Consider the following 12,905-nt stretch of genomic DNA (forward strand, 5'->3'; position numbering starts at 1 on the left):
GCAGTAGGTAGGACAACACAGCGCATCGCATCCCGGCTAAATGAGCTACAATAGGCTCGCGGGTGCTCCGGAAGGTCGCTGCTGGCAAGTGAGGCTTGACATGTAGGTTATCCTGGACAATGCGCTCATTGTGGACGCAAACCGATGCTCCTCTGTGTCAGAGAGGTCATTAGGGAAAACAAGTGAATCAGAAAAACTACTGGAGTGTTTCAGAAAAAAGAATGACGAGTTGGAAAGGTCAGTTCCGTTTATGGCTGATGTTTTCAATCGGCTACGTTCTCACTTAAGTCTACGCGTTGAAACTATGGAATGTCCAACTCGTTCAACGCTGACGGCACCACACAAGAATTTTGCGGTTCTGTGTATTTATTCTTTCCACACATTTGATTTCAACATATAGAAGACGGAATGTAGACGTATATGCAGTATGTTTTATCAATGTGGAGACTGCACAGTTTCTTCTTGTGGCTGAGGGGCTTGTAGCACATCATGAATGTTCTGAAAAGAAACAGAAAAATGTTTATTACCTGTAACTGTATAAATATAATGGAACAGAAAACAACCAAGTCGACCTCTTTGGTGAATGTAAGAAAATGAATTTAATACAATTCATCTTCATATCTGTTTGTTTTAACAGTTGGGAAAGGCAGTGTGTAAACAGTGCTTGTGTACGGGGAAAATATTTCCATATTTCTCAACTTACAACAAAGAGGTGGTGGTCAGTGTTCTCGATGAGGTTATGAAATGAGGGATGCTCAGAGAGGATGGAGAATGGAATGACATCTTCTGGAGTGTAACCGAGCTCTGCGAATATCTGCATCAGGTACTTGAGGGTAGCAGAGGTTAGTACAACATATTGTTAGATGTGATTGACACTCACAAAATGTAAATAAGACATCATCTGAATCATCGTCATCAACGGGAATAAAGCCGAGGGGCGTCAGGTGCCAAATACCATGGGCGTCGCCAGACATATTTGACTGGGGCACGTGCCCCAGTATAAATTAAAAAATATATAAACTTTTGAATTTAAGTCTACATAGCATTATCTACAGAATGTGCCTATTTAATATGGTCATAGTCTATAGTACTCTATTCACTCCATATGGATAATCTGCACATGGCTCCTGAATAATTTAATTTATGCACATAATTTTGGCTGTGATAGGCATATGAGGTGAAACTTCAGCAAAGCAGCTTTGGGAGATATGCTGCGTTCCTGTGTGTCTGAGTTGTCAAGTTGAAAAATCGTTGTAAAATGTATTGTAAAGTCATAATGCAGTGTAAAAACACGGTAACTTACAGGCATGCAAACTTGCCACCTTTCGGCGAAATTTTGCCGTTTTGAAATCAAAATGGGTCATTCTTCTGAATAACGTAGATCAGAGGAGAAAAAAAGGGGGGGTGGGGCAGTCAACGAGCAAGTGAAACCGTTAACTTCAAAACCGTTGTCCATGCTCAAAACTACACTCTAGTCCTATGACCTAGACCTATCACCGCCACTCTCTTCTCGTGACAACAAATGACTGACAATAGTGAAAGACGGGAGCACAGTTATCACCAATCAGCAATGAGGAGGCCGAACCCCTCTCCATCCCAGCTTCTCGCCCGGTGCTCTGCCAAAATCTGCTACATCGGCGAAACGTCCTACATTAGTCGAATTTGACACCCAAAGTACTACCGTGCGCTCTAAACTTGTTTTGTTTACATGCATACAGGAATAACGTACTAAAAAAATGCCTGCAGAAAATACTTAAATGTAGTTATATCAAATAAGGACGGTTTAAATACGCTACGTGACTAATGTGGTCAACTGCTTCAAAGCTAACACAAAAAAACAATGGTTAAAAGTATGAGAGGGTAATACATGCAAAAAGTATCTTTGAGGCAGTGAAAAGGTTCTAAATAACTAAATAAAGACAAAAATAGTGAGTACTTGCCGCTTCTAACCGATGTGCGCATGCGTGTGGATGCATGCGCAAGCGCGCTGAGCAGTGTTGTTAATAACACATTACAATATAACGGCGTTACTAACGGCGTTATTTTTTTCAGTAGTGAGTAATCTAATTAATTACTTTTCTCATCTTGGCAAGGCCGTTACCGTTACTGAGGCGGGAAAGGCGCGTGTTACTATGCGTTACTAAGTCGGTTGAATAAAAAAAGTCAGAGAGACGGACTCACGGAGACGAGAGAGCAGAACAGGAGTGGGGAAGACGCCGTTGCAAACGCTATGCTAGGTGGCTCCAATAATACCTAACTGCAGCCTACAAAATACGCCCACATGATACGGTAGATATCGCATATTATAGAACTAGATGCAAATGATAGACACGGCTGCATTGGCAACATGTTTTAAGGACTACATGCGTTAGTAAACAGCCGCCATCTTAAAGCAGAAGACCTCTCAGGAAGGCTCTGTTGTAGAGACCCTTCCTAGCGAACTTACTTTTAAAAAAAAATGTTTTTATCTAAAATAGTCCTAAATCGGCAAAATCTTGACTTAAATCTATCTTTAAATGATGATCAGTTTTAAAACTTAGACATGTTGAAAGTAGAAGGGAACTAATGCAATAGCGGGAGCAATTTTAACAACTTTAACGGTTGATTCACAACTTTAAATGACTTCCACACGTAGCAAAGGTTACTATCTAGTTATCGCAATACCCTTGTGTCTAGTTAAGTGGAGGGTAATGAATTGGGCTAGGACCAATTGTCCCAAAAACCCTTTAAACTTCACGTTGTGTGACCTTTTTTTTTTTTTTTTTTTTTTTTGACAAAAAAAAAAAAACATGAAAATTATCACTAGTTACTTTGCCAAGTAACTAATTACTCTTAAATTCAGGTAACTGAGTTACTAACGCAATTACTTTTTGGGAGAAATAATTTGTAACTGTAATTAATTACTTTTTAAAAGTAAAATTAACAACACTGCCGCTGAGCATTGTGTAGTAGGACGTTTCGCCGCGTATTATGGAATGGCCGAACACATGACCCGTTGGAAATTGTGGCAAGGTAAGGGATTAATGTAAAAAATTGTTAACTTCTTAAAGCTAAAAGTTTGAGTGATGGCCTATAATAGTCAAAATAAATCATTCAATCGTGTCGTTCGATCAATTCCTGCGCTTGTAATGGTGTCTATAACACATGTATTCGCTTAATTTCTTGATAACTGACTTCAGATAGTCCTCGATATTTCACCGCCTCTTAGAACGCAGTTACTCGAGGTAGCTCTAACTGCGGAGGGGCTAACTAGCGCCTTTCATACAGGGCTTTGCTAGAAAAGTAAGCGAACGTCAGCTGGGATCTGAATTGTCGCCAGCTGGCGTTGTGACGAGTTATTTAAGGCCCCTTTGTAAAGCGCTTGTTAACGATAAAAAATAATAATAAATCATGAGCAATGAGGTAACTAGAGTGATAAACTAGTGCCTTCCATACAATTCATGTTCAGGGCTTTGTTAGTAAAGTTCTGAATGGTCACCAGTTATTTTTGACAACGAGTTATATAAGGCCCCTCTATACTCTCCGATAATTACAGAAAGGGGTGGCTTGTTGTGGAGGTCGTTTCATTTGTTTAGCCATCGAGAGTTTATCAAACCGGAGAGTTCCACTACAGGTCGCATTTGAAAGTACCCCCATTCCCGCGCTGTTTGTACACACCCCCGTTCATAAAAAAGCCTACAGGTGTACTTCTGTTTATCCTGTATGATGCCCTATCAATCGAAGTTAAGGACCATGGGACTAATTGCTCTGGTTGAATGTAAATAAAGTTATGATCATTACAGTTAATGCTTTTGAAGACTTGTAATTTTTTTATTCCATCCATCCATCCATCCATGATAGTTAAGTGAATGGAATTTATACTGTACCTGCAAATTCATATTTTATGCTGTACAGCTGTTCTCTGCTTAATGCAAATGGGACATACTGTATATTTTATAATTTTGATTTTGTATCATTTGCTACTTAATGCGTCTTATATGTTCTGATTTCAGGATGAGAGATTTAGACTTTTATATGTTAAATTATTATGTACTGTGTTTAATTCAAAATGTCTCTGGTTGCACTATGAAATGCACTTTTCCGCGCATGCCGTGTGTCCATGTTACTTTGTCACCTTTTTCACCCCTAACCAGTTTGCATGCCTGTTACTACATAGAGGAGTAGCCTATCTTAATACTCCAACGATACATAACGAGTAACTTTTTGGCCTTTTTTATAGACACCGTGTAATAGAGAATCATTTTTCGATTACTCCAACAACATGTGAATGCAACATCAACATTACGTTGCGTGTGCTAATTATACAGTCAATTTACATCTTCCCGCCTGCTTTAGGGGTCGGTGCCAGATAAATTGCCCAACCTTGTTGTTCGTTTTTGCCTCTGTGTTGATGTTTGTTTGGTCGCCTATTCCCATGAATGGTGAATTCAAATGGTTCAAATTTACCCTTTATGTATCAGGCAGTTATCTGCGGTAAACTACTCTGTTCGCAAATTGAATAGCAGATTAACTGCTGTCTTTTACCTTACTGGCTATGAATACAATGACAATTAAATGCAATTTGAGTGTGAGGCTCTCATTCAAGAGCTTTGTCTAATATTGTGCTAAAATGATATGTGGTATTTGAACTGTATCAATACGGATGCTATTTATTGCTATTTGTTTATTTGAACAAAATTAATAGTATCAATCTGTATGATTTATTGCCTATCTTTGGGATACAACCTCTAAAAAATTTCTAAGTTTGCTCATCATAATTTCCATTTTTTTACAAGCACTGTATTTGTTACTGCAGTCCCTGTAATCTGTAACAAGACGTAATATTTTTTTGTAGTTGACTCCAACAGCATTACTTTTGCAAATGGATACTGGAAAGTCATTCGCTTGCAGCAAGGATAAATCAGATAGGAGGAATGAGAGAGGTAAGCTAGGTAATCCACCTAAGGCACATAAACCACTTTTAGGTCACAGTTGATGAGCATGAGCAGAGGTAAATTGACTGATAACAAGGGATGTCCTGATTTTGAATACGGATATCTGAAAAACAAAAAAACATCTCTTTTTTTACAGAAACCTATATTTGGGTCAAGTGACTTTTATCGAAAGGAAGGATGAGAATAAATTAAATTAAATTATATATAGTTTAAAGCGCTATTTCAGACTTTTTGTGCTAAAAAAAACTTTCTGCTCACTCGCCAATGCCCCGCTGTGCCTCAGTATTGTATTAGGTCTAGTGACACCCCTGCTAGAAAAAAATCTTTCGCCTAACTGAACTTGTTCATTTTTAGAGTCTCATATGTTTGATTTGACGTTACAGCTTCATCACAACAAAGAATTGTTCAAATTTTGATCATTCTTGGGAAATGTTGAAACTAATGCCCTTTCATTTGTTACGTTACACATCGACACATATGCATACTTTTTCCTTTAACTTCAAACATATCGCATTACATTTTCTCATTCTATAACGAGTACGAGTATAGTACGAGCGTGATTTATGTTACGTGATCCAAGTGAAGTCTGCCCCTGCAGCGCCGTGGCACCTGAATCTATCTATCATTTTAAAGACGTTTCTGCTGCTCTCTATGAGTGCATCTTCGGGCTCTCATACTATTCCACATGGCTCTTCTCACTCTAAACGAACACAGCTCGTCCCAGAAAATGTTACTGACTGGCAAACATAGGCCAATATATCAGGATAAGTTAATAGGAGACAGTCTGACTGACAGGGTAGGGTAGGTCTTATTAGTATGGCAGTACTAAACGCAAAAACACAAACCCAGTTTACGCACACACACAGAAGAAAAAGTGAATATGCAGGTTATGCTGTTATATTGTCCCTACCAATGTTGCAACCAAACCTACGCCCGTTGGCAGAGATCCATATTGAGTAAGTGAGTAAGATTGCGTGAAAACAAAACACAAAGAGGCTAAAAACTGATGTATTCCAATCACCAAATGTTTCTAATCGTATTTAATTAGTTCTATCTAATCTTTAGTGTGTTTTTACCATAATATAAAAATACTATCCTATACTATAATTGAATGCTACTTTTTTCTTCATTTAAATACAAGGTGCTGTAACTTCGTCGTTTATTTCGGGGATGGTTTCAATGGATTCTTGGCATTTTAATGGAAAAGGTTGATTTCAGATACGCGTTTTACAAGCGTAACCAGGGCATATATTAACCTCGTATCTCAAGGCACCACTGTAACGTCTCCTCTCTAAACTCAAAGCTTGGTTCTTCAACAGAATATCGTTTGCTTTTCAGTTGTACAATATGAAATAAATTCAATTATTTTAGTCCCGTCATACCTCAATGTTTTCCTTCTGGCTCAAGCAGCCAGAAGGAAGGTGGGTGCTACTTTTCATCTTTCCTACTTCAGGGCCAACAACAGAAAGAAGAGCTGGGATGGACACCGTCTGCATTGCCAACAAGCTGTTTGCTGAAAACTCCTCTTCCCCCTTGTATTTTTCTCCAGTCAGCACCATGGTCTCGCCTAGACTGGTATCGGTCTGTGTAAAAATAATAATAATAATAATAATGGCGTTGTTGCCAGGATATGTAGAATGCTGTTTAACTCATTTGTTACCATTGATGACCATAGACCTTTAATCAGTGTTGCCAGATGGGAACGACAGTCTCCAGTCTAAAACCTGTCCAGTTCAATAAAAATCAGCCCAGATTACAACCTCCTCTTCAAGATATGATGTTTCCCTTTCACATTTCTATGCTTATTTTCGTACTATATCCAGAAAAAAAATATGTCAACAGTGGTGGACACGTTACAGTGGAATGTTTTGTCGATAAGCATCACGGGAGATCCAGTTTTTCTTGGAAAAGATTTCAAATATTGTATTTTCGTTTTAATAAACAGACTAGCTAACAATTAACCATATACAGTGGGGCAAATAAGTATTTAGTCAACCATCAATTGTGCAAGTTCTCCTACTTGAAAATATTAGGCCTGTAATTGTCAACATGGGTGACCCCAGAAAATCACAGTTTGATTTTTAAATAATTTATTTGCAAACCATGGTGGAAAATAAGTATTTGGTCAATACCAAAACTCATCTCAATACTTTGTTATGTACCCTTTGTTGGCAATAACGGAGGCCAAACGTTTTCTGTAACTCTTCACAAGCTTTTCACACACTGTTGCTGGTATTTTGGCCCATTCGTCCAAGCAGATCTCCTCTAGAGCAGTGATGTTTTGGGGCTGTCTTTGGGCAACACGCACTTTCAACTCCCTCCACAGATTTTCTATGGGGTTGAGATCTGGAGACTGGCTAGGCCACTCCAGGACCTTGAAATGCTTCTTACGAAGCCACTCCGTTGTTGGCCTGGCTGTGTGTTTGGGATCATTGTCATGCTGAAAGACCCAGCCACGTGTCATCTTCAATGCCCTTGCTGATGGAAGGAGATTTTCACTCAAACTCTTTCGATACATGGCCCCATTCATCCTTTCCTTTACACAGATCAGTCGTCCTGGTCCCTTTGCAGAAAAACAGCCCCAAAGCATGATGTTTCCATCCCCATGCTTCACAGTGGGTATGGTGTTCTTCGGATGCAATTCAGTATTCTTTCTCCTCCAAACACGAGAACCAGTGTTTCTACCAAAAAGTTCTATTTTGGTTTCATCTGACCATAACATATTCTCTCAGTCCTCTTCTGGATCATCCAAATGCTCTCTAGCGAACCGCAGATGGGCCTGGACGTGTACTTTCTTCAGCAGGGGGACAGGTCTGGCAGTGCAGGATTTGAGTCCCTGGCGGCACATTGTGTTACTGATAGTAGCCTTTGTTACTGTGGTCCCAGCTTTCTGTAGGTCATTCACTAGGTCCCCCCGTGTGATTCTAGGATTTTTGCTAGCCGTTCTTGTTATCATTTTGACGCCACGGGTTGAGATCTTGCATGGAGCCCCAGATCGACGGAGATTATCAGTGGTCTTTTATGTCTTCCATTTTCTAATAATTGCTCCCACAGTTGATTTCTTTACACCAAGCATTTTACCTATTGCAGATTCAGTCTTACCAGCCTGGTGCAGGTCTACAATTTTGTCTCTGGTGTCCTTCGACAGGTCTTGGCCATGGTGGAGTTTGGAGTGTGACTGATTGAGGTTGTGGACAGGTGTCTTTTATACCGATAATGAGTTAAAACAGGTGCCATTAATACGGGTAACGAGTGGAGCCTTGTTAGACCTCGTTAGAAGAAGTTAGACCTCTTTGACAGCCAGAAATCTTGCTTGTTTGTAGGTGACCAAATACTTATTTTCCACTCTAATTTGGAAATAAATTCTTTAAAAATCAAACAATGTGATTTTCTGTTTTTTTTTTCCACATTCTGTCTCTCATGGTTGAGGTTTACCCATGTTCACAATTACAGGCCTCTCTAATCTTTTCAAGTAAGAGAACTTGAACAATTGGTGGTTGACTAAATACTTATTCGCCCCACTGTATTTATTCATTATTAAACATCAAAACTACATTTGATAATATAAATCACTGTCGAAGTGAAACTTTGAACATTTTCTCCAAAGCCAATTCCAAAGTAAGAATTCTGAGGAAAGTATTTCTTCTTGAGATTGGTGCAGAAACAAATCCATCTGTCACGAGGAAACAATTTAAAACACACTAAAATACACAAAAAAATGCATTTAATGCAACGTTATGTCATTTTTGGAATGGTGGAATAATTTCACTGAATTTATCTGTGTACCCCAAAATTTAAAAATAAATAAATAAAAAGACATGCCATTCACTGCTCATCCGTAGTGAGACGCTAAAAGGCTAATTCAGTACCGAAGCTAACTTCAAGGTGTTAAACATACAAATTAACCTGTTAAACTTATAAAAAAAAAAATAGCCAAATTTGGTCAAAAGTAGCCCAAATTTTATCAACAGTCTTTAAAAATGGCCTAATTGGGCAGGAACCAACCCAACCTGGCAACGCTGCTTCCAATCCATTTGACCTAGGAGAGGCTGAATGATCACTATCATCCTTCCCAGTTTAAATGGATTGGACGTCTATCATTGTCAAAGGCAGGCATTAGTGATGAATGCCGCTTTTTCCTTGCGCACCAATGATGTCACTGTGTGCAGAGGGCTTGAGGAAGAGTACTGGAGATGATGTCCAGTCATTAAACTCAGCGCTTTAATGAAGCCCTGCTTGGGATCGGGATCAGCGGCGAAGCACAAAAGCATGGTCATGTAGTCCAGTTGAGGCGGTGTGGTAGAGTGATCAGAAAAAAGCTGGAAAAAGAACTAAGATGGCCACATTTATTAGTTTAGATAAAGTGCTCCTGCCATCAAATTAATAGCTGTCCTTGTTGAGACATTACCTTGCGTAGGTTATTCGCACGATTATAAAGAGGCTCATAAGAGTCCTCGGATATGGACTGCTCACACCCAGTGGGAAACCACAACTCAGTCTGGTGTTAAAAGAGAAATGGACCAGTGAGTATTCACAACCACATGAGTGTGCCATGATGTTTAGGTTCAGTAAGCATGGAAAATTTCACTTTTTTCCCCATTTAAATTTTAACAAATTGACTAAGTACAATATCATTAGTACAAAAAATTTTTCTATGTTCATCTATGCTAGCAGCACATTGTGAAATGTAGAATAATTTGTAATGCTTTCGAACTAGACGACACCTACAGGTATAGGCTATACTTTACAGTGGACACTTTTTGGGAACATTTCTCTAGTTGTAGATTGTAGGGAATAGACAAGCACCCACGTTGGTTCAGGCAGAATAGAGAACACACTTCAAGTTTCCTTCTTGTTGTAAATATTAACCTGCATATATTGCTCCTCGCTTATATACCCAGTGTCCTCAGTGTCGACCGCCTTAAAATGCTTGCGCACAAGCAGCAGTTGAGTTAAGGAGGGAAACGGCCAAGGGATAGCAGCACTGAGCAGGAATCGACGCCAATCTATCTGTTTGTATCCATCAGTGAGCAGAGAAATGATCTCGTTCAACTACAAACAAGAGAAGAAGCCATTGTAATGTATACAAATGACACCTACGTACAACGACTACTCACAAAGTTAACGCTATAACATTACACGCAACTTACCAACACAAAATCCTGAAAGATTATGAATGACAATGTCAAATTTGACAGTGAAATATGGAAACTCTCTGAGGCAATAATTGTAGTTTGCACACTGGATTAAGGATGGGACGATACACTTAAACTCACGATATGATGCACCTCGATATGCCAGGGTCACAATATTACCGTATTGGCCCGAATATAAGACTGTGTTTTTTGCATTGAAATAAGACTGAAAAAGTGGGAGTCGTCTTATATTCGGGTTCTAGACATCTAGACGAATGCTGAATTTGAGGAGTAATGTTCTGTCATGACAAACCTCAGCTACTCTCAAGTTTAACCAGTTTGAATTATTTTATTGCAATGTTTTTCCTTATTCAGATTTGTTTCAAGACTACAGTTACAGTTAGACCTCACTTTGATGGTTAATGCAGTTATTGCAGTTTTGTTGTTTTATCACAATAGACTGGTTTATTTACATTTCAAAAACCAGAAGCCATTCATTTACGAATGTGATTGCACTTTAGTTTCCATATTTAAATGTTCAGATATTAATATTTGAATGAGGCAAAATAACATGTTTTTTCTCTTTAATATATTCTTATAATCATTTGTTTCAGATGTACTGTAATTATTTTCTGTATAAAAAATAATTTGGTGTTCAAAAAGTCTTTTTACAAACTTGAGTCTTGAAAAAGAGGGGGTCATCTTATAATCAGGGCCGTCTTATATTCGGGCCAATACGGTATATACAGTGGGGAGAACAAGTCTTTGATACACTGCCAATGGGTTTTCCCATTGGCAGTGTATCAAATACTTGTTCTCCCCACTGTATCATGATACGATATCAAAAAATGTATTTAAAAAGAATACTATGTAACTGAAACTACAGTGCCTTGCAAAAGTATTCGGCCCCCTTGAATCTTGCAACCTTTCGCCACATTTCAGGCTTCAAACATAAAGATATGAAATTGAATTTTTTTGTCAAGAATCAACAACAAGTGGGACACAATCGTAAAGTGGAACAACATTTATTGGATAATTTAAACTTTTTTAACAAATAAAAAACTGAAAACTGGGGCGTGCAATATTATTCGGCCCCTTTACTTTCAGTCCAGCAAACTCACTCCAGAAGTTCAGTGAGGATCTATGAATGATCCAATGTTGTCCTAAATGACCGATGATGATAATTTGAATCCAAATGTGTGTAATCAAGTCTCCGTATAAATGCACCTGCTCTGTGATAGTCTCAGGGTTCTGTTTAAAGTGCAGAGAGCATTATGAAAACCAAGGAACACACCAGGCAGGTCCGAGATACTGTTGTGGAGAAGTTTAAAGCCGGATTTGGATACAAAAAGATTTCCCAAGCTTTAAACATCTCAAGGAGCACTGTGCAAGCCATCATATTGAAATGGAAGGAGCATCAGACCACTGCAAATCTACCAAGACCCGGCCGTCCTTCCAAACTTTCTTCTCAAACAAGGAGAAAACTGATCAGAGATGCAGCCAAGAGGCCCATGATCACTCTGGATGAACTGCAGAGATCTACAGCTGAGGTGGGAGAGTCTGTCCATAGGACAACAATCAGTCGTACACTGCACAAATCTGGCCTTTATGGAAGAGTGGCAAGAAGAAAGCCATTTCTCAAAGATATCCATAAAAAGTCTTGTTTAAAGTTTGCCACAAGCCACCTGGGAGAAACACCAAACATGTGGAAGAAGGTGCTCTGGTCAGATGAAACCAAAATTGAACTTTTTGGCCACAATGCAAAACGATATGTTTGGCGTAAAAGCAACACAGCTCATCACCCTGAACACACCATCCCCACTGTCAAACATGGTGGTGGCAGCATCATGGTTTGGGCCTGCTTTTCTTCAGCAGGGACAGGGAAGATGGTTAAAATTGACGGGAAGATGGATGCAGCCAAATACAGGAACATTCTGGAAGAAAACCTGTTGGTATCTGCACAAGACCTGAGACTGGGACGGAGATTTATCTTCCAACAGGACAATGATCCAAAACATAAAGCCAAATCTACAATGGAATGGTTCAAAAATAAACGTATCCAGGTGTTAGAATGGCCAAGTCAAAGTCCAGACCTGAATCCAATCGAGAATCTGTGGAAAGAGCTGAAGACTGCTGTTCACAAACACTCTCCATCCAACCTCACTGAGCTCGAACTGTTTTGCAAGGAAGAATGGGCAAGAATGTCAGTTTCTCGATGTGCAAAACTGATAGAAACATACCCCAAGCGACTTGCAGCTGTAATTGGAGCAAAAGGTGGCGCTACAAAGTATTAACGCAAGGGGGCCGAATAATATTGCACGCCCCACTTTTCAGTTTTTTATTTGTTAAAAAAGTTTAAATTATCCAATAAATTTTGTTCCACTTCACGATTGTGTCCCACTTGTTGTTGATTCTTGACAAAAAATTAAAATTTTATATCTTTATGTTTGAAGCCTGAAATGTGGCGAAAGGTTGCAAGGTTCAAGGGGGCCGAATACTTTTGCAAGGCACTGTATTTATGTTTCAGTTGCAAACGCAAATGAAGAACCGACTACAGTATAAAGCGGCAACAAAATGCAATGGTGATCCTCTGTCATCTCACATTTTGTGGATTTCAGGCTGTGAAATAATGTTATCTAGTGATAGGACTTTTTTGACTAATTAACTTATTTCTTTATTACTTCCTCCAAAAAAAGAAGCTGTCTAACAAAGCTATTATTTCTAAATAATAACGAATAACAAATTATCCCTATAGCACTTGTTAAATTTTGTTCGCATAGCAACACAAGCATCTTCATATCCTTTTCTTAAACAAATTCCTGTAGAAATTTCAACA

General features: G+C 38.9%; 1 protein-coding gene across 4 annotated transcripts in view; it reads right to left on the bottom strand.

Moving 5' to 3' along the window:
- Nucleotides 1–118: 118 nt before the first annotated feature.
- spef2 (sperm flagellar 2) overlaps nt 119–12,905 on the bottom strand; it is a 60,701-nt gene continuing 47,914 nt past the window's right edge. For 3 of the 4 annotated variants that reach the window (XM_057831569.1, XM_057831568.1, XM_057831571.1), the window contains 6 exons: nt 9,804–9,986; nt 9,343–9,432; nt 9,083–9,265; nt 6,317–6,517; nt 704–826; nt 119–498 (listed from right to left, as the gene is read on the bottom strand). In XM_057831569.1, coding sequence (XP_057687552.1) covers nt 436–498; nt 704–826; nt 6,317–6,517; nt 9,083–9,265; nt 9,343–9,432; nt 9,804–9,986 — 843 coding nt within the window. In that variant the 3' untranslated portion in view covers nt 119–435. The remainder of the gene's footprint in view (nt 499–703; nt 827–6,316; nt 6,518–9,082; nt 9,266–9,342; nt 9,433–9,803; nt 9,987–12,905) is intronic. The other variant, XM_057831570.1, reaches the window with a different exon arrangement.

Source organism: Corythoichthys intestinalis, chromosome 3 (assembly GCF_030265065.1).
Source record: "Corythoichthys intestinalis isolate RoL2023-P3 chromosome 3, ASM3026506v1, whole genome shotgun sequence".
Taxonomy (NCBI): domain Eukaryota; kingdom Metazoa; phylum Chordata; class Actinopteri; order Syngnathiformes; family Syngnathidae; genus Corythoichthys; species Corythoichthys intestinalis.